Source organism: Aspergillus nidulans, chromosome VII, assembly GCF_000011425.1.
Source record: "Aspergillus nidulans FGSC A4 chromosome VII".
NCBI lineage: Eukaryota > Fungi > Ascomycota > Eurotiomycetes > Eurotiales > Aspergillaceae > Aspergillus > Aspergillus nidulans.
In genome coordinates this window covers 3339180-3361239 of record NC_066263.1, presented here as the reverse complement: position 1 = coordinate 3361239, position 22060 = coordinate 3339180, and the positions used below count along the sequence as shown (strand labels likewise).

The following is a 22060-nucleotide window of genomic DNA, read 5'->3' as shown; positions in this document are numbered from 1 at the left end:
GTAGGCGATCAAAAGGAGAATCAGCAAGAAGGGGAGGAGGGGGAGGTAAAAGCGATGTTGGGGCGGGGATAAAGGCCCCAAAAGGAGGGTGGATGTTGAAGAAAGCGCGTGGAAAGCCTGTCTTGATGGAATGGCGATGGAGGGACGGGGCTTTCGCGACTTTCCGTGCTGGTCGGCGGTGCTCACCCAGGGCCTGTTGGGGAAGAGGAGTTGGAAGAAGTTTGCCGTCCTTGCCGTCACGTGCACGAGCGCGTGCTGACTCAGTCGATTAACCGCTTCCGGAATAGTAGGAGGTGGCCATTAGCTAGGGCGTTGCCGGGATTAGCCGTTTACTCCAAATCGTGGATCTACAGTAATGAACTCTTGGGCCATACTGCGTGCGTACTGCCTACATTTCGCATAATTTAATTCATCCGATGGGAAATGAACGACAGCACTGAATTAAGCAGCAATTAACAATAGTATGTAATATCAAAACACAAGCAACCTCGTCGGTAGCCCGCAATGATCCGCCTTCAAAAGCTCGCCCGCGAGGTGATTGCGGAGAAAAGATAGCCACAACGCAGTTCAACTGTACAAGCCCTATCCCCGTCCTACATAACTCCCAGTCCCGCCGTACTCCTAGATAAATTTCCTATTAAACTCCTCATACCTGGGCTGCACTGAGCACGGGGCGCTTCATTGGAGGTGGAGGTGCAGGCTTCTTTGCGCGCGAGGGTGGTGGTGGCGGAGGGGCTTTCTTGTGCGGGAATCCGTTCAGGGTGCTGGAGCTAGTTCTTCTTGAAACGGTGCTGCCAAATGGCGTTTGGCGGGATTCAGTCCAGCTGTTGTCTGAACGATCAGACACGCTCCCACTGTGATATCCAGCGTCCTCCGTTGGTTCCGGTACCACCCTGCTAATCGGACGAGCCTGTACGCTGTTCCTCCTCGTAATGAGGTTTTCGCTATTCGTTCGCGTCGCAATTTGGGCGGCAACCGGATGCTCATGGACCTGTCGCAATGGTGAAGAGCCCTCAAATGTCGAGGTGCGGTTCAGGACAGGTCGATGAGGTGAAGTCTCTTGCGTGTAGGCTTTTCTGATAGGTGACTCGGCAAAACTGTGCGTGTTAGATTTAATGGCCGGTCGTGCCTCAACACCATTGCTATGTTCTTCGTGCAGGGGTTCAAAGCGGTCATGGTACGAATGGGCCGTGTTTGATCGAGAACGACTCCCGTTGTGACCAGTTGATGGTTGACTTGCATTTTGCCTAGCCCTATTAGTCCGAGAGAACCCCTTCAACTAAGGGCCCTTATATGAGACCCATTTAGGAGGGAACTCGTTCTGTAGTCCCTTTAGCACTTCCCGGCATTGCTCATGATAATTCAATTGGGCATTCAAGAAGGCCTGCAGATCCATAACATTCTCTGGCTCGGAATTTTTTATGTCAAGCATCCGGCGATACACATCATCGTTAGCTTCTTCATATTTGACCTTCTGTGTCCGCAGCTCTTCCTCCACGCGAAAATCCTCCCTCTTTGCTTTCTGCATCTTTGATAGAGAAGTATCATACGCCAGACGTCGAGTGTCCAACCTCTTGCGGGATGTCTAGAATCGGTTAGACAAGATAAAGGCCTAAATCAAAACAGAAGGTTCGTCATACTTGGTAATCTTTCAATTGAGTAAGAGATCGCTCCAACGACTCCAGCCAGCCCGAGGTCGCCTGGGCGATGTAAGACTCTTGAATCCGAGCAAGACGCTCCTCTGCCCTTCCGAACACTGGAACAAAGTCAGACTTCCGGATTGATTTGGGCTCGCACAAACATTCAACTTACTGGTAAGACATCGTCCATATTCAGAGTTCACTTCATAGTCCTCTCCGTGAGTAATCATGCTACCACCCAGGTGTGCAATTGGCAATGTTTTCTCTTTGTCGTCCCCTTCACTGCGCTTGGAAATAGATTTGACGTAGGCGGTCATGGACTTGTGGATACGGTCGATACCTTCAAACCACGCGGAATTTCAGCATAAGGTAAACAAGCAAAATCGGTCCAGCATTCGCTTACCTTCGTGGCGCACGCTCATTTCCGTTTCCAAGGCTTTAAAGTCATCAGAGACATTGGTCTTGACCTCGCCGCCCATTCTTTCCCCAGCCCACTGTTTGAAGCGGTCGAATCTTTTGTTGACGTTCATTTTGGTTGCTCGTATTGATGGATCTTTGATTCGCAGCTGAGAAGTTGAAACAAGGATGATTTGCCCGGGAGTGAACGGGCCTGCTCATGTATAGATAACTAAATGCAGTGGTAAACGAACGAAGTATCAGGTCTTGGCTGATGAATTGGTGAAGACCGATGATCAAGTCAAGAAGACAGGTGGTGCGGCAGCGCAAAAGTAAATACCTGAAGAGTGTCGTTAGACGCAAAAGGAAGGAAAGAGAGGAAGAGGCGATTCTGCAACAGACACCAGAGGGGGGGGGGGATGCACTGACAATTAATGAAAAGTTCCACCCCGGCTACGGAGTAAATCGTACGCTACTGTACTACTCTGTATTATCGCCTTTCATCATTTCTGTTATGGCGCATGATATTACGCTGGTTTAACCACTAGACGGAGAAATTCAATTACCACTGCAACCACAAATATGCCTAAAGCGCTTGGGCAACGGTTTGAGGAATGACAGAAAGCAACAGCATGCCATTCGCAATCGTCCAGTAGTCGCCGGAAGCGCCACTGCATCCCGATTCCTTCGATTCCTCCGACTCCTGCTCCAAGCCCAATGACAACATGAGCGAACGGGATCAGAGGATGTTGAGACCCCTGGTCAGGCCTGAACGATAAGCAGGTTCGAGGTGGTGCGGAGGCTGGACCATCCATGTCGACACAAATTGGCTTTTTGGCTGCGGGGCTCACAGCCACCGGTTGACGGATGATAGCGGGTGCCTGAAATTGAGTGGGTTGGCCGATTGAAACATGCGACGGCTGGGCAAATCGATCGTCCGCGCATCCTCACAGGCTCAAAACTCTGTATCACCGTCTGGGCACAAAGGCGACACGCGTTTCCAATTTGTGGGCCGGTGGGCCATCCAGGCCGAGTCGTTTGCCACGATCTATTTACAGCACAAACCACAGTCGAGCCTGTCCAGACTCAACTCCGTCTTGATGAGGTGACAACGATGATCATCGCTTTATGATCGACTGCCGCTGTGGTGGTATGCTGCACGGATCGCCTTGATTATGCATGCCATTATTGTGCCATTGTTACAATTCTTGACGGTCCTGTTTCAGGTCAGTCTGATCCTGACGAACGGCTACCGGCCACCCTTCAGCTAGGTCGGTTTCGTTTTCGTATTTCGATATTTAGCAAAGTGGCAAGCTGTAGTGAGTCTAGCGTGTAATTAACGCGTGACAGTTATTCAATCTAATCTGGAACGTGCCTAGTTAGGCCTGGAGAAATAAGACAATCTAATACTGTAGACTGAGACGTATGATAATATGGTGGTTGAAAGCTCTTAATCGCTGGTGTTTGGAATGGCGATAACGAGGTTTCTGGTGTCAACTAGTAGTATCTTGACAGGCATCACTGGACTCATAATCCGTAGCACTATTGCTAGGTCCCTCTACCGACCCGCGCTTTTTGTGCTAAAATTGTGTATCGCCGCGTCTAAATATATATCTGCGCCGCATCAACGAACAATGTTATATTACCTAGTTTCACACAAATAACGGTCCTGAAAATCACAAACTGCACCTCCTCTGCTTTATTCCAATCAATCATCGAGGGACGCTACGAATACAGAACCACCAGTAAAACCAGGTTGATATACGCCTCTGGACTCTGTCAAATGAGAACTCCCACCAGAAAATTACAAGCTAGAATTATCAAAGGCGGATAACTCGAAAGCTGTCGGTCACCAATTAAATTCCTTGACGAGATACATATTCAGCCTCCGCGGCTATCAAAACATCAAACTCGTTCCATAGCAGAGCGTTCTCGCCGCCGGCGCTAACAGCACAACCCAAATCACCATATTCACTATCAGGGTTACCAAGCCAATCCATCAATGCCATATCTCGATTTTCAACCATGGAGGGACTGTCTCCCACCAAGTCCAATGGCACACCTTCACTCTCTTTCATAACGGCAGCCACATACTTTCCCGGCGTAACGCCCACAACCTTCTTGAATACCCTAAGGAAATGACTAGGTGTCAGGCTAGCCTCCTCAGCCAACCTACTCAGCGTAGGCTTTGACCCAGACCGTACATCGGCTTCGATTGTGCGACATGCCCTCTGCACCACCGCAACTTGAGAGTCGATGGCATGCTCGGGACTGTCTTCCGGCTTGCAGCGCTTACAGGCCCGGAACCCTGCCTCTTCGGCCTGGGACGGCGTATCGTAGAACACAACATTAGCGCGCCGTGCTAGCCGAGCGGCACATGAGGGCCGACAGTAGATTCTTGTTGTTATGACGGCGTAGACGAATGAGGCGATTGGGTCGCGGTTGACTACTGCTTGCCAGCGGCTAGCTGTGGAGGTTGCAGGGGAGCCAAGTTTGGGGAGGCGTGAGATTATCTGGGGTGCAGGTGTTTGTGACATCGCTAATGCGGTGAAAGTGTGATAAGCGGTATGTAGAGTTATCATTAGGAGTATTTGAGCAGTGAGGTTTCAACACCTTAATAAGTGATGAGACTCATGAGACTCGTATTCCTGAAATCGGAACCACCACGCTGATTGGTTACTTTGAGAGCAACTTCCAATGTTCGAAAATCCGACGTATCAATGCCATTTCAAAGACACATAGGCGCCAGCAAGCTTTGTGTTAAAATCACGAGGAAGGAGCAGGGTATTCTTGTAGTGAGATTTAGTCCAACTCTTAAGTAGGGTCGGCCTTATCTAGCGGGAGTTATGCGGAGTGCCTAGTATAACAATTCCCCGGATACACTACAATGTAAATCATCAGCCCTGGTCGAAAAAGAAAAAAAAGAAAACCTTATAGCGGTATTGTTTTATCTCGAGATTATCTCGAGAATGCGTGGAGTTAGCTGACCATACGAGACCAACGATATCAGAAGGCTAGGGGCATCCTCGCCAATATTATTGCTAGGACAGTTGTATGTTTGAGTGGAAAGCATGAACTCTGTACAGCCTTGCGCAGATTTTTCCGCAGAGGTTGTCCATGATATAGAATGGAAAAACTTTATTTTAATTTTGATTACCGCCGTGCTACCCATATCTTAGACTGTGATACCCTATACCGTGAAATGTACCCAGGACATGAGGTTTGGTATCCTGATTATTCAACCCAATCGCTTTTGATCGTCAATGAAATTGTTTGTGGGCCACAACCTTGATTGGCTAAGGACGCGTCCGCAGTCGCCTAGGTACATGTCTCATAGCAAAAAGCCTTTTCAACCCGTCACAAAGAAAAAAACTCCATATGATATCACGTTTAATCCTTGGTCTTCTGGGTACCACGGAGCAGACCAGTTCTCCGGGCGGCAATGAGACCCGCTTTTTGACCGTGGGCGGCGTAGCGGGAGATGGTCGAGGCCTTACCGATGTGCTGGTGGTTACCACCACCGTGAGGCTGTAAAGAATTCATGTCAGATATAATCCAGATTCCAGCTTAAGACTGGGAAAAAGAGCCTTACGTGATCAACGGGGTTCATGGCAACACCACGAGTCTTGGGCCAGCTGTTGCGCTTGACAGCAAACTTGTGCTTGGCACGAGAAGCCTCTGTTCACAGATCATTAGCGGTTGTTCTCCAACAATTGCCCCAGCCTGCGTCAGCTAATGGGCACAAATCCGAATAACATACTCAGGAGAGGCTTGTCGGTACGACCACCACCAGCAACGATACCGATCATGCCACGAGCAGTGTTCTTGATGACCTTCTTAGCGCCGGAGGGGAGCTTGACACGAGTCTTGCCCTCATCGGGGTTGTGGCCGATGACGGTAACATAGTTTCCAGAGGTACGACCAAGAGCACCACGGTCACCAGCCTTCTCCTCGACGTTGGAGATGACGGTACCTTCGGGGACGGAGGCGAGGGGAAGGATGTTTCCGATGGTCAGAGCGGCGTTCTTTCCAGCGTAGATGAATTGGCCGGTGTACATGCCCTCGTTGGCGATAAAGGTCTCGGTGATGTGCTTGAACTTGTAGGGGTGGCGGAACTGGACCTTAGCGAGAGGAGCACCACGACCAGCGTCGTGGATAATCTCCTTCACGACACCGCGAGTGTATCCATGTCGCTCAGCGTAGTCGAGGACACGGAACTGGGCGGGGGCCTTGTTGAGACGGGTGTGAGCCGCTGAAAAGAGATATTTTATCAGCAATCTTGATCCCAAGCAGAATTATTGTCGTTCAGCGGTAAACTGGTCGCACTCACTGAAAATGGAGCCACGGCCCTTCCTCTGGTTGCGGATCACACGACCCATGGCGACTTTCTGTTGCGAACCTGGTGGTTAGTATTTGAAAGAAAGATCGCCAGCGATGGTGGTGGAAGTCGTCGTACCTCAAGAGTTTGGCTTGACGGGTTGTAACTTGAGAATTCAAGATCGAAGGGCTTTGTGGGTTAGGGCCAAAGGTCGCTACAGAGTGCGCTAGCCTTTTATGCACTAGCGTCTTGGCACACATCCCAGCTCCACCTCCAGAGCCGACCCCCGTCAACTTCCCTAAGTCCAACGCAAGCATACTACGTACTCCCGACTTCGAGTACGATTCCACCTGGTTACTTCTGATGACTGCGACATGGTTGAACATCAGAGACTTCGAGTAGTATAAATTCAGTTAGCCTTGGGGCTCCGCCACATATACCTGGCTCGTACGCCAATTTTACATAACACTCCAGTTACATTCAGAGGCAGAACGCGCCACTGGTTGCTACAACATAGCATCGGCAAGAAATTTGACTTTGTCTTATGACACTCGACGCTCCTGGCTCTTGATGCGTCGTTACGGACTAGTGCACTTGACTAACATATTCTCACAGTGTACTTATCATTTCGAGTGTATTCATCATTTCGAGGGTTGTGCACGTTATGGATACTCCGTCAATGACGAGTAGTTCACTACCTGCTGCCTTATTATCACGTATGCGGTTTATCTATGGGAGACACTGGGATGTAGCAGGGCATGCACTGGTTTGACCATAAACGAAGAGTGGCGAGTACGATGTGCTCGACCGTCCATATTCTCATAAGTACTCGGAGGCACCAAGCTGCTACAGACTAAATGCGTCCGGATGTGCTCGGTGCTTTCAATGTTCCCCTTTTGAAAGGAATCTTTTCTCCAGCAGTAATTATCTGCCAGCTCAAGATCCCTCAGCAAAGCCCATTATGCCTTATACTCGCCTTCTTTGTCGCGATATACGCTCTATGCTACGTGTTAGAAACCATTTCGTCCTGTAATCGCGCAGGCCCCCCTGTATTCTCAATGAAAGCAATCCACAAAATTCGATCATCAACCTGCGTCTTCGAGTATTTATCAAGAATGTGTAGAATTGATAGTGTGCTGATCATGTCTCAATCTGGGCTGTCATCTCATTGGATCCAACCGCGTAGAAGCCGCGTTTGAAGCTGGGAGGAGTAGCGCAGCAGAACGAACTTCCCTGCGACGCGGATCAGGCTCATCCACTTTTCCTCCGACACGGCGACAACACCCACCTTCTCGCCCCAGCGCAAGCATGTCGAAAATGTCTCTTTCCGACTCAGAACTCTCTTCGTTATCGTCTGCGCCTCCGTCAGATGAAGAATCTACGCCCATGGCTCTTGATGAGCCTGTGGGCATAACGAAGTACTTCCAGAAAAAGCAGCAGTCCGAAAGTCCGCCACCTAAACGAGCTCCTTCACCCCCTCACGAATATGTGTTGGCCGATAATCCAGACATTGCCGTAAGTTTTACTATTTCTCTAATGGTTTCTTAGTCCTAGGATCGTTTACACAACGCGTCCGTGGGCTGTTTGCGGACGTTAAGCTGACAGTCGCAATGCTTAGTTCATTGTAATGTTCCGCGCGCGTTTCCACGAAGTATTCCCACGATCAACACCACACTTCGGGCCACAGGACATCGAACGAGGCGTGTCGGAATCTCCCCCAGGTGACCACATTGAAAGACTTTTGTGTGCATTGCTTGGACTGGTATTGAATAGGAAGAAGGACGTGGAGTAAGCTACCATATCTGTTTCCTGCCATACCTCTGGGCCGATGGGGAAGCTACCAAGTTACATACCATTATGTCTCTAGTCATGATGCTAACTTTGCTTGCGCGATGTGCAGACGCAATCATTATACGCGCCCGTTAGAAGAAGCCGTTCAAACACATGCGTCGCAATGGCCTAAAGCATGGGGGGGCAAGAATCCTCTGCATGGAGGTCGCAGCTTTGCATTAATGTCTCCAGAGGAGCGCGTATGTAGACGTTGTTATCTAAGTCTTTGGCGGGCTTTGTATTGACCAATGATAGCTACGGTTATTAAAGTCGCTGATACTATGGTCCCTCTCCTCCTCGGATGCCGTCCAAGCGAAAATTAAGGAATCTTACAAGCAAGCACGCCACGAAGATGACTTGAACCAGCCTCTATCTGTTCAGCCATGGGGACGTGATAGTTTGAAGCGCCGATATTGGCTCATTGAAGGTCTCGACGATACTCATTTCCGGCTATACCGCGAGAGCAACCCAGCCTTAAAGCACGTCACATGGTGGAGTGTGGCTGGAACAATCCCGGAATTGCTAAGTGTGGCACAAAAGTTAGAGGAGGAGAAGGGGACCAATTCTAAGAAGTTGAGTGAGAGGATAAGGAACTCTATTCCACGATTCGAGGGCTCAGAGGAGGTATGTATTTGAGTCATCACTTGATTTGCCAACTAACAGAGTTATAGAAACGCAAACGTCGCGATTATCGAATTGCGCGCAAAGCTGCCTTCTCCCGACCGGAGCCTGGATTCTCACTGTACGAAGGCCGCACGCGCGGGAAGAAATTGAAGTATACATATTCTGACGATGAGGATATTTTCTCCGATGGCCTTCCGCCGCCCCGCCGATCAGGACGTAACACCTCTGGACCTTCTACCCCTGCAGAGCCCACGGGCCCAAGGTTTACCGCGAGCGGAAGGCAAGTTCGTTCGCGTGCCGGAGGCTTATATGGTGAAAGCTTGCTCGCTGGACAGCGCGAGGACACCGACCTTGCGGAGGATGGCGGTTCTGAGAGACGGCAGCGAACCAGGATTACAAGGACTAACGGGTACACTGATTATGGTATGGATGACGATGAAGACACAAATTCCAACGACGCACAGTCCAGCGGAAACGAATGGCAGGGTGGTGAGGAGGAAGACGAAAATGATTTCGAAGGCGATGACGAAGAGGACGTGAGTGGAGATGAATCGGTGATCAACGGGAAACCTCCGAGCCTTGTTGTCCAACTCAGGTACGGCAAACAGGGTGATGATAACAATACTGGAGAACAAAAAGTACAAACTACCTCTGATAGTCAGAAGGCGGCCACAACTGGTTTGCAACAGCCCGCGCCAGTGGATAACGCGCCCCAGGATTCCATTCCGGAAACACCAGCTAGCCTTGACACCAAGAACGCCCCTGCCGAAACACCTGCTACTTCAGCTCCTCTGGCTTCAAGTGGCGGGGCCACACAGGGTCTTGGTGGCCCCGTTGGCACTACGATGCCTTCAGTTCAACAACCTGATGGGACAGTCTAACAATTCTGGCTGGGTAAAGCCACTTACACATTACATGAAGTGTCTGGTAATATCAAGACTTTGTCTAAGCAAATGGTGTTCTGGTACTGTTTTGTCAAGGGCGCAATAAAGGTTGTACTGGGATTAGAGTGTTCAGTATCTAGAAAAGCTTGTGACTTGAATGGGGAATTCTTGTGATCTTGAAACTCAATGGCAACGGGCTGTCATACTTGAGTGCCAGGCCGGAGATGTTCTTGATAGACATGCTTGATTTTTTATTATGACCATCTAAAGTGGGTAGTTAGCGCGGTGCTGAAGGATGCTGTACTTTGATGTGTACCAAATGTGATTCTGAGGACCTTCTGAACTCCGAAGTAATAAATATTGCTTAATATATGAGCGAAATTGAACAAAGGTTTGCAACCTAAACGCCAGGAATGCCAAACACGAGAAATGACCATCACTTAGTCCTTTGAATACAACAAGCAAGGCTTTAATCGGCGCCAGCATTGGAAAATTGCGCAGTATAGAACTGTAAGAACTCCCTCAGTGTCAGCATCCTTCGCGGAAACCAGTCAGTCAACCTTGAAAACATCGCGTGGACCACATACGTCTTCTACCTGCGCGGCCGCTGTCTTGGGATTCTTCGATATAAGAGGAGGAAGTTTCCAGTTGTTGACCTCATACCACCATCTCCTAACCCTGCTACCCAGAGTCTGCCCGCTGAGGGACGCTGTACGGTTCCAGAATCGCCAACCCGAGAGCGCAAGTGTCCACAGCGTTCCTTGAACAAGCGGTAACAGAACCTAGATGTAAGTTGAGTCAGACATGGTTTTCCCTTTTTGGAGTGCTTAACAATTCCAATCGAAGTATTTGGGAATGGACTAGAAGAGGCGTCCGTACCTGGTCTCTGATGGTGATCCACGCTACCCGCCCCCATGTATCCGCGCCTCTTAGGCTTGAAAGATAGCTCTGCTCGAACCGTAAATCAGGTAAGGGAGGGAGCGTATGTCGGCGCGAGATCGGCCGGAGTGCTCGATGGGGATCAACGAGGTCCGAAGGTATGCTGTCAGCATCAGAAGGAGTAAGCTCGACTGCGGCCTTCTCCGGGGCTGAGGTCGGATTGTTGATGTCGCGGGCAGCGGATGGCGCTCGGTTGACGGATGCCGTCTGGATGGTTTCCGCGACTTGAATAGCGTGATCTGACATTTTGGGCATGTATCATGGGAAGGACCCAGAGACTCGTACTTGTTTGGGGGGTCTTCTTCAGGGCAGAAGACTAGAAGAATGCGCAACTCCGGACTCCGACTGAGATGATGTTCTGGTGCTCCCCAAAGCCAATCAGAAGCCTCAAAGCGGCTGCACCGGATGAAATATTGCGGCCTGGAGTTTCAGGTGTTCATCTGCTGCCCCTCCATAGTAATTCTTTAGGCCGGGCGACTCCCCGCCATCCCTCTCACTCTCCTCTCATCCTGTCATTCCTCCCTCTTTTGAGTCTATACCACATTCTTCTTCTTCTTCTTCTTTTTTTTTCTTTTTAAGAAAAAGAAATCTCGGTGCGGAGAATTAACAGTTATGGCTGCTCCCCAAGGCTACCCTCTCCTCTGCTTGGAGAACCCCCTTCTGGGTGCGTAAATAGATCCCTTGCATGGACAAGCCGTTTTTATCCCAACCTGCCTGGCACAACAAATTACTGATGCTTCTTGTGCTTCGCTCAGATATCCAAGCTGTCGGGTATGTTGAACAAAGGCGCTAATTTGTTGGCATTGGGCCCAACTAATAACGGCGATAGTGACGACTCTCTCCTCGAGAAGTATGGACTCAAAGCCAACGATGCTATCCTTGCCGAAGAGAAGCACATGGGCCTCTACGAAGAATTGCTCCAGCACCGTGATGCCAAGCTGATTGCTGGTGGTGCCGCTCAGAACACTGCTCGTGGCGCTCAGGTAATCCGCCTTCGTTTGTGATATCTGCATATGACAATTGCTGATTCAATTGCTCATAGTACATCCTTCCGGATAACTCGACTCTCTACATTGGCTGTGTCGGTAAGGACAAGTACGCCGACATCCTCCAGGACGCCTGCAAGAAGGCTGGTGTCCACACCGAGTACCGCGTCGATGATGCTCAGCCCACTGGCAAGTGCGGTGTCATTATTACCGGCCACAACCGCAGCATGTGCACTCACCTTGCTGCAGCCAACGAATACAAGGTGGACCATCTCAAGCAGCCTCACATCTGGTCGCTTGTCGAGAAGGCCCAGTACTACTATGTTGGTGGCTACCACTTGACAGTCTGTGTCCCCGCGATCCAGGCCCTAGGTGAAGAGGCCGCTGCGAAGAACAAGGTATGAAACACTGGGTCCGTATCTTACGGCTTGAGACTCCGCTAATCAAGCCTGACTCATTAGGTCTTTATGCTGTCTCTCTCCGCTCCCTTCATTCCCCAGTTCTTCAAGGACCAGCTTGACAGTGTCCTCCCCTACACCGACTACACATTCTGCAACGAGACAGAGGCTGTTGCTTACGCCGAGAGCCACGAATGGGGCACCACCGACATTGTCGAGATTGCGAAGAAGCTGGCTCAGCTGCCCAAGAAGAACACCAACCGCTCCCGAATTGCCGTTGTGACCCAGGGCACTCTGCCCACCATCACCGCTACTGTTACCACCAGCGGTGAAGTCGAAGTCAAGGAGTTCCCTGTGCACGAAATTTCGAAGGACGCCATTAATGACACCAACGGTGCTGGGTAAGTTTTCAAGCTGGCTACGCTGAACACATCTGACGATTCGCGCTCTAGTGATGCTTTTGCCGGTGGTTTCGTCGCCGGAGTTGTGCAGGGCAAATCCCTTGAAGAGAGCGTCGACCTCGGCCAGTGGCTCGCGAAGTTGAGCATCCAAGAGTTGGGACCTTCGTGAGTTCCCTCTTTGAATATCAGAAGCACTTAGGAGCACTCATGCTAATAATAACACAGCTACCCCTTCCCCAAGCAAACCTACACTTCTGGACGCTCATAAATGTCCCTCTGGCACTACTCTCGCCAATTGGCAATAAAATCTCTTCGACTTCATCTATTATCATTACTTAGGATTCAACCTTCTATACCCCCGTTGTCCTTGACTTAACGTCTTAGACTTTGCTTTGCTTATTCTACTTACATTACTCTTCAAGTGGAAAAGGCGCTACCATCACATTATGATATTATCTTGATGAACACGCGATAGACGGGATCTGCAGAAAAAGGCGTTCTCAACAACGATTTAATATTGAATTTTAATGCATCTCTTGAATTGTTCTCTTGCTTATTTACTTATGCATCCGTTCGATAAGTATAACTTCAACACTAAATGCCACATCATAAACGATGCATACACCTACTTATTCTTCAAACAACCATTCAGCAAGGCAAGGAAATTCCAAGGTTCTGGACATTCATATTTGGTGGCAATTTGTCTGTAAATGAGATGCGTGAGAGGCTATGATGATCGGTCAGAGAACGGAGAGGATTGGAAAGTCTGCAGCTAATGCTCAAGGTCCTCTGTTCTAGACTTTCAACAAGCTCGTTCCATTGACTTTAAAAAAGCTTCAACCCGCAGATAAGCATTGAAGTACCAGAATCAAAACTAAATAGACTCCTCGCTCAATATCACCTCGCCTTAGACGATCGACTCTTCCATGTAACAAGCATGCATCTGAGATGAACGAGCCGGGAGCCCGAGACACCTCGGCTGCGCCGCTTTGTTACGGACGGCAATGCCGGGAACCATATAGATACACGATAGCGTAAGTCTTGGTCCTCATGCATTTTTCTTCGCTCGCAAGGAGGGGCTATGGCTTGCAGAAGATTTTCACGAGTTGTCTCCCGTTGTGCGAGATTACCTGCAGCGTCCTCTTCGTTCATGAAGATCCAGCAAATACCGAACCTGCGAATAGGTGCTTAGAATGAGTACACTTGAAACAATCCTTTCTCGTGATCCACTTCAGCCACTTTGTCCTAGACGGGGGGATTGACCAATGGCACCATACTGAGCTGAGGGCGTTTTGCGAGCGTCGTCTAGCCCCGGATAAGAACCGTATCCTGATGTGATCGTACTGCCTATGAAAGCATTATTGGCCCACGTATTGTTGGTGAATCCGCTCGACATGGGCTGACTGGCGAGTCCGAAGCCTGTAGAACGAGGCAACGCCTGTTGTTGACTGGCCGGCGCGCCTATGCCATCTCGATCCCATGAGGAGCCAGAAAAGCGTTGGTGATACATTGACGGGGCGAGGAACGGAGATACAGGTCCATTATTGAAAGTAGTGCCTTCTAGCTGGCTTTCTGCGAAAAGGCTCTGGCGGGAAATTGATTCGCTTTTGACGGCACTTTCAGGCACGTATTGAAGACCTGGGCTGTTGGCGTTCCCCGTGACCTTTGGCCCCTGGGCGTTTAGTAATCCAAGTCCTGATGCAGTGTGCGAAGAAACATCGCGAAATTCGGGAGAAAAGGTACCAGTGCTCCAGATGGTAGGAAGGCCGGGGATGGCAGCTTGTGGAGTGAACGATTGAGATGACGAAACCTGAGGCAAAGCAGCAGAATAGCTAGTCATAGGAGGTCCCAAGCCAGGAGGTGCAACAGGAGTCTGGCGAGCAGGGAGTTTATCATCCCTTGGAACAGTGTTCGAGATTGCATCAAAGGACCGATTAGGGATTACTGGAGCATTTTCGTAAGTGTCAGATTCGACCAAGCGCTCAACTCCTTCAACGATGCCGTTCATCGCAGCTGACATGGACACGGACGCAGATTGGGAGCCTCCGAATGTACTTCTGGCATCTATTTGGTAGTTTGCTTCCTGTTTGACCTGTCGAATATCCTCTCGTTCAATGCTGGCGGTGGAGAGTGAGTGGTGATGACCAGTGGGACTAGCAAAGAATTGAGATGGAAGACCATCCTCCTTGTAGATGAACGTTTTCTTGTCTTCATCATCAACAAGGGCAACGGGTATTTTCTGGGGAGGTTAGCAGGGGTTTAGACACTCGGGGGGTGGCCCATCGTACATTGCCCACGACCAGATCCAAGCCATCAATGACGAATTCTCGAATGCGGGAGAGCATCTCAATATTAGGATGATTCCTCTCAATGCCTGGATCATTCATTGAAGGTTTTCGCTGTCCATTCACATCTAGATACCTGCGCGACGTAGCGCCTTTGCTTAATGGCATGAAACACAAAGTCTCTTCGTCTTCCTCAAGGAGGTAGTCCACTTCGGGAAGATGCACCACGTCAAAGGTGGATGCAAGTAGTGTTAGAGTGTTGGCATAAATCTTCCAGAATTCGGTGAGTTGGACTGCCAAAGGGGTATCCTTTTCCTTATAGGCAACCAAGTAGTTGCTCACTGTCAATAGCCAAGAGCTGTAATTGCGGAGAGCCGGCAAGATCCGCCGAACAACTACAGTAATCTTGTCAGCTCCAACTTTGTTTTTACTGTTGTTACTGCTTGAATCCTCAACGACAAATCGTTCAACCTCAGCCAAGAGGATTTGTAGAAGCGTGAAGTATGTTTTGACATTAATACGTTGAAAGAATAGATGCGCATTCGTCTTCGGTCTCTCTGCCGAAAGATTAATAGAGTATTTCCAGAGTGATTTCGGAGCGCTTACCATCCGACCGGGTTCGGGAGGAATCCTCCGCTGCGATATTGATCAAACAGAATTTTTGCAGAATACCCTCCAAAGAGCGTTCTTTAAGGTCCACAGCCAGTTGGTTAAGAACTTCACTTTCGAGCTCATCATGCTCCGGGAAGTCAACCCCTCTGTAACACTGGGCATGAAGATAGACGAACAGAGGCGCTAGAGATCTCCCTGGGGTACCAGCATCATCACGTCGAATCAGCTCCCCTTTCGCCCATAAACTCAGAACCTTCCTGAACTCGATCTCGAGATTACCCCTAGCCGTCGGATGGGGTTCTTGGGCCGAAAGTGCCCGGTAGAGGTGGTAGGTGGCTTTCAGGTGGTTCGCATCGGCAAGCGCGATGACAGCCAACTGGTTGTGCGACGCACCAGAAGCTGGATATATTACGGAGGCTAGGTCATAATAGCCAATCGCTGGACCCCAATTACGTTCTTTGGAAACCAACTCCGTTTCACGGTAACGGGAGAGGTCACCTAGGCGAACAAGTGTCGCATGGCATGATCGGAGGATGGATTTCCGTAGAGATTCAGAGGTTTGGATGGGAGGCGCCGCAGACAGGTCTACTGTGGTGTTCAGCGACTAAAACAGCAAATTGCGGGCAGGTGAGTGCTCACCGTCGAAGTTGAACTTCCGCGCGACTTTTTCCAATTCCGAAATGCCCCCGAAGTGGGATGCCAGTTGTTGTATGTAGCCGCGGTAGAATCGCTGGCTCGATTTGATGAACTCCAGGTAGTGCTTCTCAAATTTTCTGCGCTCCACCGGCTTCTTTTTCTTCTCGTTGTCGTCACGAAACTATTTTTATACGCCCAACATTAGCGGGTAACGAGAGGAATAAGATGAAGTAACTCACGCGGGAGAGTAATTTTCGAAAGCGAGTGTTGATCTTGAGATGTGCATCCCAGAGGCGACCTTCAACGTCAATGGACCGGGCGGTCTCAAAGTCCTGGAGAATGGCATTTTGACAAGCAGTGCGGAGTCTGCGAGTAGAGCGATCAGATCATCTGCGCGTAGCAAATGCCAGGCAGCGAAGGGAACTAACTCCGATATATTATGAGATATTTCGGCAAATGTGGGCTCTTTTTCAGCGAGGTTGTTCAACAGCGCTTTTTCAACGTTGAGCGCAGACCTGGGATAGTCCAGTTTCAGTTGTGTTCCACTTTCAAAGTTGACCGCGAGGGAAGGGTACTAACTGCCACGCATTTTGGAAAGTGAGCGCCATGCTCACTGAGCAGAGGTTCGGTCCGCCTGTATAACCCCACTAGTTGCTTCGCCCGTCAGATGGCTGGCTGGAAGTCTGCGGGCGACAGGATCAGTGAACGATCCATCAGTAATGTCTCGAAAGGCGGCAAGCGACAATATAACCGGGAACTTTTCGAAATAAGCGTCTACGACGCGCTGTTCTGAGCGAAAATGGAGGTAACGATGTCGAGGGGTGGACAAGAGAAGACAGCGAGCAGGACGGGGAGGTGTTTGAGGCCGCCGCTCATTGACAAGAAAACGGGCTGTACGGAGTACCTCAACAGTTAATCCGAACGGAATTGGACTGAGAATGAGAACCGCGAAGCACACAGTGGTAACTTCCTGTGGCTGAACAAACGCTGATTGGCGATTTAGTGCTGTGGCGGTGTCATCGCCAATCAGACGGTATACTTACCGAGTAATCTGTACGGGACCACCAAGGAGAACTACCTGGACTTTTGCCAGGGAGTCATCTTCCTAGAAATTTGTCAGACTGAGAGTACCTTTGGGTACAAGGTGACTTTGGCTGGTTAGCATTCTGATATTGAATACCCTTGAAAGAGGACACGGCAGGCTACGAAGACAGTGGCTCAGGAATATCTCCATTCCAGTCAAAGGGCCTTCTTGATTCCAATGGTGGCCCAAACATGCGGAAAATAGAACCGTCGCCTCATCTAGTGTATTCAAGGGCATATTATCACTAGTACTAATACTTATCACCTGCAAGCCCCCGGCAGAAATGGCCAAGCGTTCAAGATCCAGGTCCATCGATCCATCTCCAGAATGTCGGTCAAGATCGTCAACCTCAGACTCAATGTCATTGTCAGACTCCGCACCAGTTCCTTCTAAATTCTATCTTCCTCAATCCTCTTCAAACCCACCCGCTGAAGAAGTGATGCGCTGCTCTCTTCCACCGCACAGAGAACCGCTCTCTTTTGCTACCTACAACGAATACGAGATCCACTACCAACAAGCCCACGTCAACAGATGTACGCAATGCGGGAAGAACTTCCCCACAGATCTCTTCTTGAATCTGCATATCGAGGAGAATCATGATTCTTTGGTTGCCGCGAGGAGGGACCGAGGGGAGAAAACGGTATGCGAAACGCCTGCCCCTCTTTAATCTTACCTAGTAATATATACCAACGGCGACATAGTATGGATGTTTCGTCGAGAACTGCGATCGAAAATGCTCCACACCTCAGAAACGCAGAATGCATCTCATAGATAAGCATATGTTTCCCAAGGTACTGGCCCGAGCCTGGAAAACTCCTCATATCCTAGAATGGGTATTAACATCCGCAGACCTACAACTTCTACATCGTCAACGACGGCATCGACGGGCAAACCTCAATGCTGCGGACTATGCCAACTCATAGACGCCGCTTATCGTGCACGCCCACGTCGCCAAAAGAAGGCCGATTACGGGACCGCCAAACCTCCATTTCTCAGTCTAGCTCTAACTCCAACTCCAAATCCGGTGCTCCACCCGAGATCACCAAATCGGACGAAATGGATGTGGAGGTGGCAGAACTTGAAAGATCCATGTCTGCATTGCGGTTTGTCCCAGTCAGTGTGACGAATGCATATTCCCGGCAGCGCGTACGAAAGGGTAAAAACTCGTGAGTCGCTGCGACATACGCCTTAGTAAGGTCCCAACTAGATGCTCTTTTGCGTTCGCTCTGTCACTAGAGTCTAGCTTAGGCCATTCGTTCCTGGGAAACGCATTCTCAATTGGATGTGTTGTCAAAGGGTTGAAGTAAGGGGCCACTCTATAGCGAAAGGGTCCAATTGAGGGTGATTTAAAACATCAATGAGACGCAGAAAAAGTCATCCGTCATCAATTTTAGCTCAGAGAGAGCAATGAAAATAGCAAGACAAACCCATGACTACCCATCATTATCCACCAGCCCGCGCCGCGCGAAAGGAAACATATGTACAGGAAGAGATAGAGAAGCGAAGACATAAGGGTATAAGCCAACTCATTTACAAGATGCCACACGGTGGCAGACTTTTGTCTGAACAATGCCGTGACTACTCACTAGCCGCTCTGGCAAGGTAAAGCACTGCCGATTCACGGCGAGCATCTACCTTCCCTGATATCGCGTCGGACCTTGAATTTCGCAAAGACCCTTAAGGACCACCATCAGTGAGCTATGGTATTCACTAGACCTGTGATTCCAGCAGATCAGCATACGCATCTAAACTTTGCCCAACCAAATCCACAATAGCCCAGCTTGTATTCCCCTTGAATGTCCTTGCCCATACGCGGACAATAGCAACACTGAGTTGCTTAGCCTTATAAGGGTTGGCAATGAAATCAAAGTCAGGTGCCCCTGCTGGATCAACAGCCATGTCTGTTTCATCCATCATGCTCTTGATCCATAGGAGCAACTTCCTCTCGTGCTCGGACAGCCTTTGTTCAGCTTGCGTTACAGGTATGGACAGTAGCCATCGGCTTAAAAGGAAGGCACATTCCAAGCTGCAGAGAGAGTGCTGGATACTCCAGAAAAACGAGTGGGTTCGCGCCACAAAATCTATGCCTAGGCGCACCGGGATTGAAAGAGCATGTGCAGAGTGCAGAAGGGCCATTATGAGGCGTGGACTCCGTGCGATAGGTGGCGAGTCATTGAGTGCTCTTGCAATCTGAACCGGATCTTGGGTTACGAGGCGGCGGCACGGCCCTAAATCAACATGCAGTCGGATATACGCCAGCCCTAGCAGAGCGGTAGATGTGAACGCAATCGGGCCAGCCGGGTTCTGCGGATCAATGCTCGACTCAGGGGTGCGTTTCCAGAGCGCTTTCCAAGAGCCCAAAGAACTATCCAGGATATTCAAGTCATCTGGCCGAAGACTCGTTCCATGCAGGCTTGGAGCAGAAAGGCAAAGTTGACGAGCGAAGAAGATTTGTTGAATAAGCGCATGTATCAGAATATAGTTTCCAAGCGGCGATATAGGTGCGGTGTTTGTGATGTTCGACTTTGTGAACAACCTAGTGAAAGCCTCTTGGAAAGAAACCTCCGAACCATGTCGGGTGCGAAGAAGACGACGCCATTGAGCGGCGCTGCTTGCCTTCCAGAGGTCATGTGAGCAGGGCATGTTCAATTTGAGCTCTGCGTTCAAGATCAAGGGCGGGATGTTGTACATGATAGAATGAAGGTTGAAGAAGCAGTAAACAATGAGTTTGGTGCGTCTATTGCATTCTCGCCGAACCCACTCTTCCCAATTGTTTGGGTCCACGCCAATGTTCGACTCAGTGAGACCATGTTCTCGAACGAGCCTGGCTAATGTGCTCTGAAGAGACAGGATTTCTCGTAAAAGCTCAGGGTGCCGCTCCCAAGAAGCAAAAACCGTGAGCAGCAAGAAAGTCTTGATCACCTCCATATGCGCATACGAGTCTTCAGGCGGTAAGCTTGCGGAGTCGACCGGATATAGAACATAAGACTGATGTTGGTGGGATTGGTACGGGCTGTTGGAGTTGGCCGACGACCCACGCGAATTGTGAAAGCCTGAGGAAGGGGATAGAAAATTCCAAGTCGGAAACTGCACCTGCTTACTATCTCTTCTCTGCAAGCGCTCTAGAAGGATCGCCTTAGCAGCGTGAAAGAGATCAAATCCTCGGTTGTTCTCAAAACGGTAGTGAGACCCGGCGGCCGCCAATGCTAGAGTTAGCTCCGGCGAACATTTAGCAATGGATAATGTTGGCACATGAATGAAAGGGAGATGCTCGTTCAGGCCATTTATGTAACCAGCAAAAAAGCGGGATAGAGCATGCCTTGACGGCGGCACGAACCCCTTTGGAAGGACATAGGCAAACTCTTCCAGTTTAGAAATAAAAACCTGCCGGTCCGCATTAGATATATCCCAGGCCGGTCGTGGACCTTCGTCGCCAAAACCCAGCCGATCATCCACATCGTGGGCTTCCGGCTGGAGCGATGGCAGTCGAGACCCAAAGTTAGAGAATGATGGAGGCTCATCGGCAGCAGGTCTGGGGTCACCCATTAAGTCAGGGCCCAGCCTGGAACTCTCACGGGCTGGGGGTTTCGAGTCCATGGGTAGGCTAGTTGGCAATAAGGGCTCTTCTACACTAGAGAAGATGCCGGAGTCCCAGTCCGAAGAGAGACCGACGCTTTCTAGGAAGACGGTAAAGTCCTGAACCGGATCACCTAAATCTGTAAGGTCTAGAATCGAAGGCTCAACACCATAGTTATCAGTGATCCCTCTTTCTGGTATATGAGAAAGCGGCGGCGGCGGCGGCGGCGCTTGAATGTTTTGCGAAGGCTTCCGAAGAGTCTCTAGACTTTCTTGTTGTCCCTCAAGAGCGACATGACTCGCGGCATGAGAAAGAAGGTTCAAATCATATCCCCATGAAGGGTTGAAATGGGCCGTCTCCACGATTGGAGGGGGCTGAACCTGAACTTCAGGAGCAGGAGGAACTGGCTGGGTCTGAAGCGGAATAGCATCGACTAACTCGAGCATTCGAGATTCATGGTGGGATGGTTGGACTATTGATGCTTGGGTTTGAGAGACCTCATGATTGGTATGGCTATGGTTGCGATTCTCTCGATTGGCTGCCGCCTCGGCTGGATGGACTAGGCGCTCATGTCGTACAAGTAGATCGCTTTTTCAAGGGAAAGGGGATGATCATTAGTGCGAGATGGCTAGAGCGATAGAATATTGGATAGCTTACCTTCTTGCGAAAGACTTTGAGCATATATCGCACGAGAATGGTTTTTCCTTTGTATCTAAGACGGCAAGTTAGCTGTCTAAAGTCAATGTGCCTTCTGGGAGCAGAATCAGGGTTACTCAACGGGTGCGGAGGTGCCGTTGGAGGTGCTCGAGACGAGCGAAAGACCGATTACAGTATTCGCAGGAGAGTGATTTCCGATGAACGGTGGTTGACTTCTTCCTGACTTTCCCCGGATTCGATCTCTCATCGTCCATAGCGAACAGCCTTGGGGTTTGGAGCAGGTCTTCGGACGAACAGGCGCGGGGAAGGAAAATGCTGTGGGGGGTGAGGGGGCCGCCACGTGATCGCCGGAAACAGTGTGCATTGAGGCCTGAGGCACTAGATATCTTACCAATAACTCGCGCTTGATTTGGGCAACAATAGACTCTTCCTTGAACAGCGAATTGGTTTACTTCGTCAAGCAGCTACCATTAGTCTTGTTAGAACCATATCGAGTCTTCATGAGGGAACGCTCTGGATTGACCTCTGTTTTCCAAGTCAATTAGGCCCGTTGGGGTTGGTCATCGTCGGCCGACATACAGCTGGAGTACAGCACCTGCTGCCATCCCCACTGCTGGTGCGGAGATGCTGCCTGCCTGGAAACTCAATCAGACCCTGCGCACAACACGGAGCGTTTCATATGTCTTATGTATGCAGAACCAGATGCACGACTGCGCCTCCCGGCCTCGGCAAATAATGCCGTGGAAAAGAAGGCATCATCGGTACGTCTCCCAAGACGGCCATCTCGCCCTTG

General features: G+C 50.0%; 8 protein-coding genes across 8 annotated transcripts, besides 2 other annotated features; 2 read left to right on the top strand and 6 right to left on the bottom strand.

Moving 5' to 3' along the window:
- Nucleotides 1-1249: part of a sequence feature (contig 1.38 569..233386(1)) that runs on past the window's edge.
- On the bottom strand, nucleotides 647-2386 carry ANIA_02277 (BAR domain protein; the record flags this gene model as incomplete). The annotated part of the gene is made up of 5 exons (XM_654789.2): nucleotides 2044-2386; nucleotides 1813-1980; nucleotides 1641-1756; nucleotides 1317-1585; nucleotides 647-1253 (listed from the first exon to the last, which is right to left on the bottom strand). The coding sequence occupies exons 1-5, from the start codon at nucleotides 2168-2170 to the stop codon at nucleotides 647-649; spliced, it is 1287 nt and encodes a 428-aa protein (XP_659881.2). The 5' UTR covers nucleotides 2171-2386.
- Nucleotides 1250-22060: part of a sequence feature (contig 1.37 567..75346(1)) that runs on past the window's edge.
- Nucleotides 3893-4573, bottom strand: mpt (putative DNA repair and transcription factor Ada; the record flags this gene model as incomplete). Its single annotated transcript, XM_654788.1, has 1 exon — nucleotides 3893-4573. One exon carries the CDS (start codon nucleotides 4571-4573, stop codon nucleotides 3893-3895), a length of 681 nt encoding a protein of 226 aa, XP_659880.1.
- ANIA_02275 (60S ribosomal protein uL2) lies at nucleotides 5176-6493 on the bottom strand. The gene is made up of 4 exons (XM_654787.2): nucleotides 6367-6493; nucleotides 5797-6288; nucleotides 5629-5714; nucleotides 5176-5564 (listed from the first exon to the last, which is right to left on the bottom strand). Exons 1-4 carry the CDS (start codon nucleotides 6413-6415, stop codon nucleotides 5427-5429), a joined length of 765 nt encoding a protein of 254 aa, XP_659879.2. The 5' UTR covers nucleotides 6416-6493; the 3' UTR covers nucleotides 5176-5426.
- ANIA_02274 (uncharacterized protein) lies at nucleotides 7663-9689 on the top strand (the record flags this gene model as incomplete). The annotated part of the gene is made up of 5 exons (XM_654786.1): nucleotides 7663-7869; nucleotides 7973-8142; nucleotides 8255-8384; nucleotides 8455-8808; nucleotides 8856-9689. The coding sequence occupies 5 exons, from the start codon at nucleotides 7663-7665 to the stop codon at nucleotides 9687-9689; spliced, it is 1695 nt and encodes a 564-aa protein (XP_659878.1).
- ANIA_02273 (DUF1770 domain-containing protein) lies at nucleotides 10162-10936 on the bottom strand (the record flags this gene model as incomplete). The annotated part of the gene is made up of 3 exons (XM_654785.2): nucleotides 10572-10936; nucleotides 10280-10474; nucleotides 10162-10200 (listed from the first exon to the last, which is right to left on the bottom strand). Exons 1-3 carry the CDS (start codon nucleotides 10884-10886, stop codon nucleotides 10162-10164), a joined length of 549 nt encoding a protein of 182 aa, XP_659877.2. The 5' UTR covers nucleotides 10887-10936.
- ANIA_02272 (adenosine kinase) lies at nucleotides 11142-13036 on the top strand. The gene is made up of 7 exons (XM_654784.2): nucleotides 11142-11295; nucleotides 11387-11402; nucleotides 11461-11614; nucleotides 11674-12015; nucleotides 12079-12416; nucleotides 12468-12581; nucleotides 12642-13036. Exons 1-7 carry the CDS (start codon nucleotides 11244-11246, stop codon nucleotides 12682-12684), a joined length of 1059 nt encoding a protein of 352 aa, XP_659876.1. The 5' UTR covers nucleotides 11142-11243; the 3' UTR covers nucleotides 12685-13036.
- ANIA_02271 (uncharacterized protein) lies at nucleotides 13648-16764 on the bottom strand (the record flags this gene model as incomplete). Its single annotated transcript, XM_050613004.1, has 7 exons — nucleotides 16529-16764; nucleotides 16378-16464; nucleotides 16189-16315; nucleotides 15953-16130; nucleotides 15308-15898; nucleotides 14705-15258; nucleotides 13648-14655 (listed from the first exon to the last, which is right to left on the bottom strand). The coding sequence occupies exons 1-7, from the start codon at nucleotides 16555-16557 to the stop codon at nucleotides 13648-13650; spliced, it is 2574 nt and encodes an 857-aa protein (XP_050468849.1). The 5' UTR covers nucleotides 16558-16764.
- Nucleotides 18744-21521, bottom strand: ANIA_02270 (protein amdA; the record flags this gene model as incomplete). The annotated part of the gene is made up of 3 exons (XM_654782.1): nucleotides 18744-21198; nucleotides 21268-21322; nucleotides 21389-21521. 3 exons carry the CDS (start codon nucleotides 21519-21521, stop codon nucleotides 18744-18746), a joined length of 2643 nt encoding a protein of 880 aa, XP_659874.1.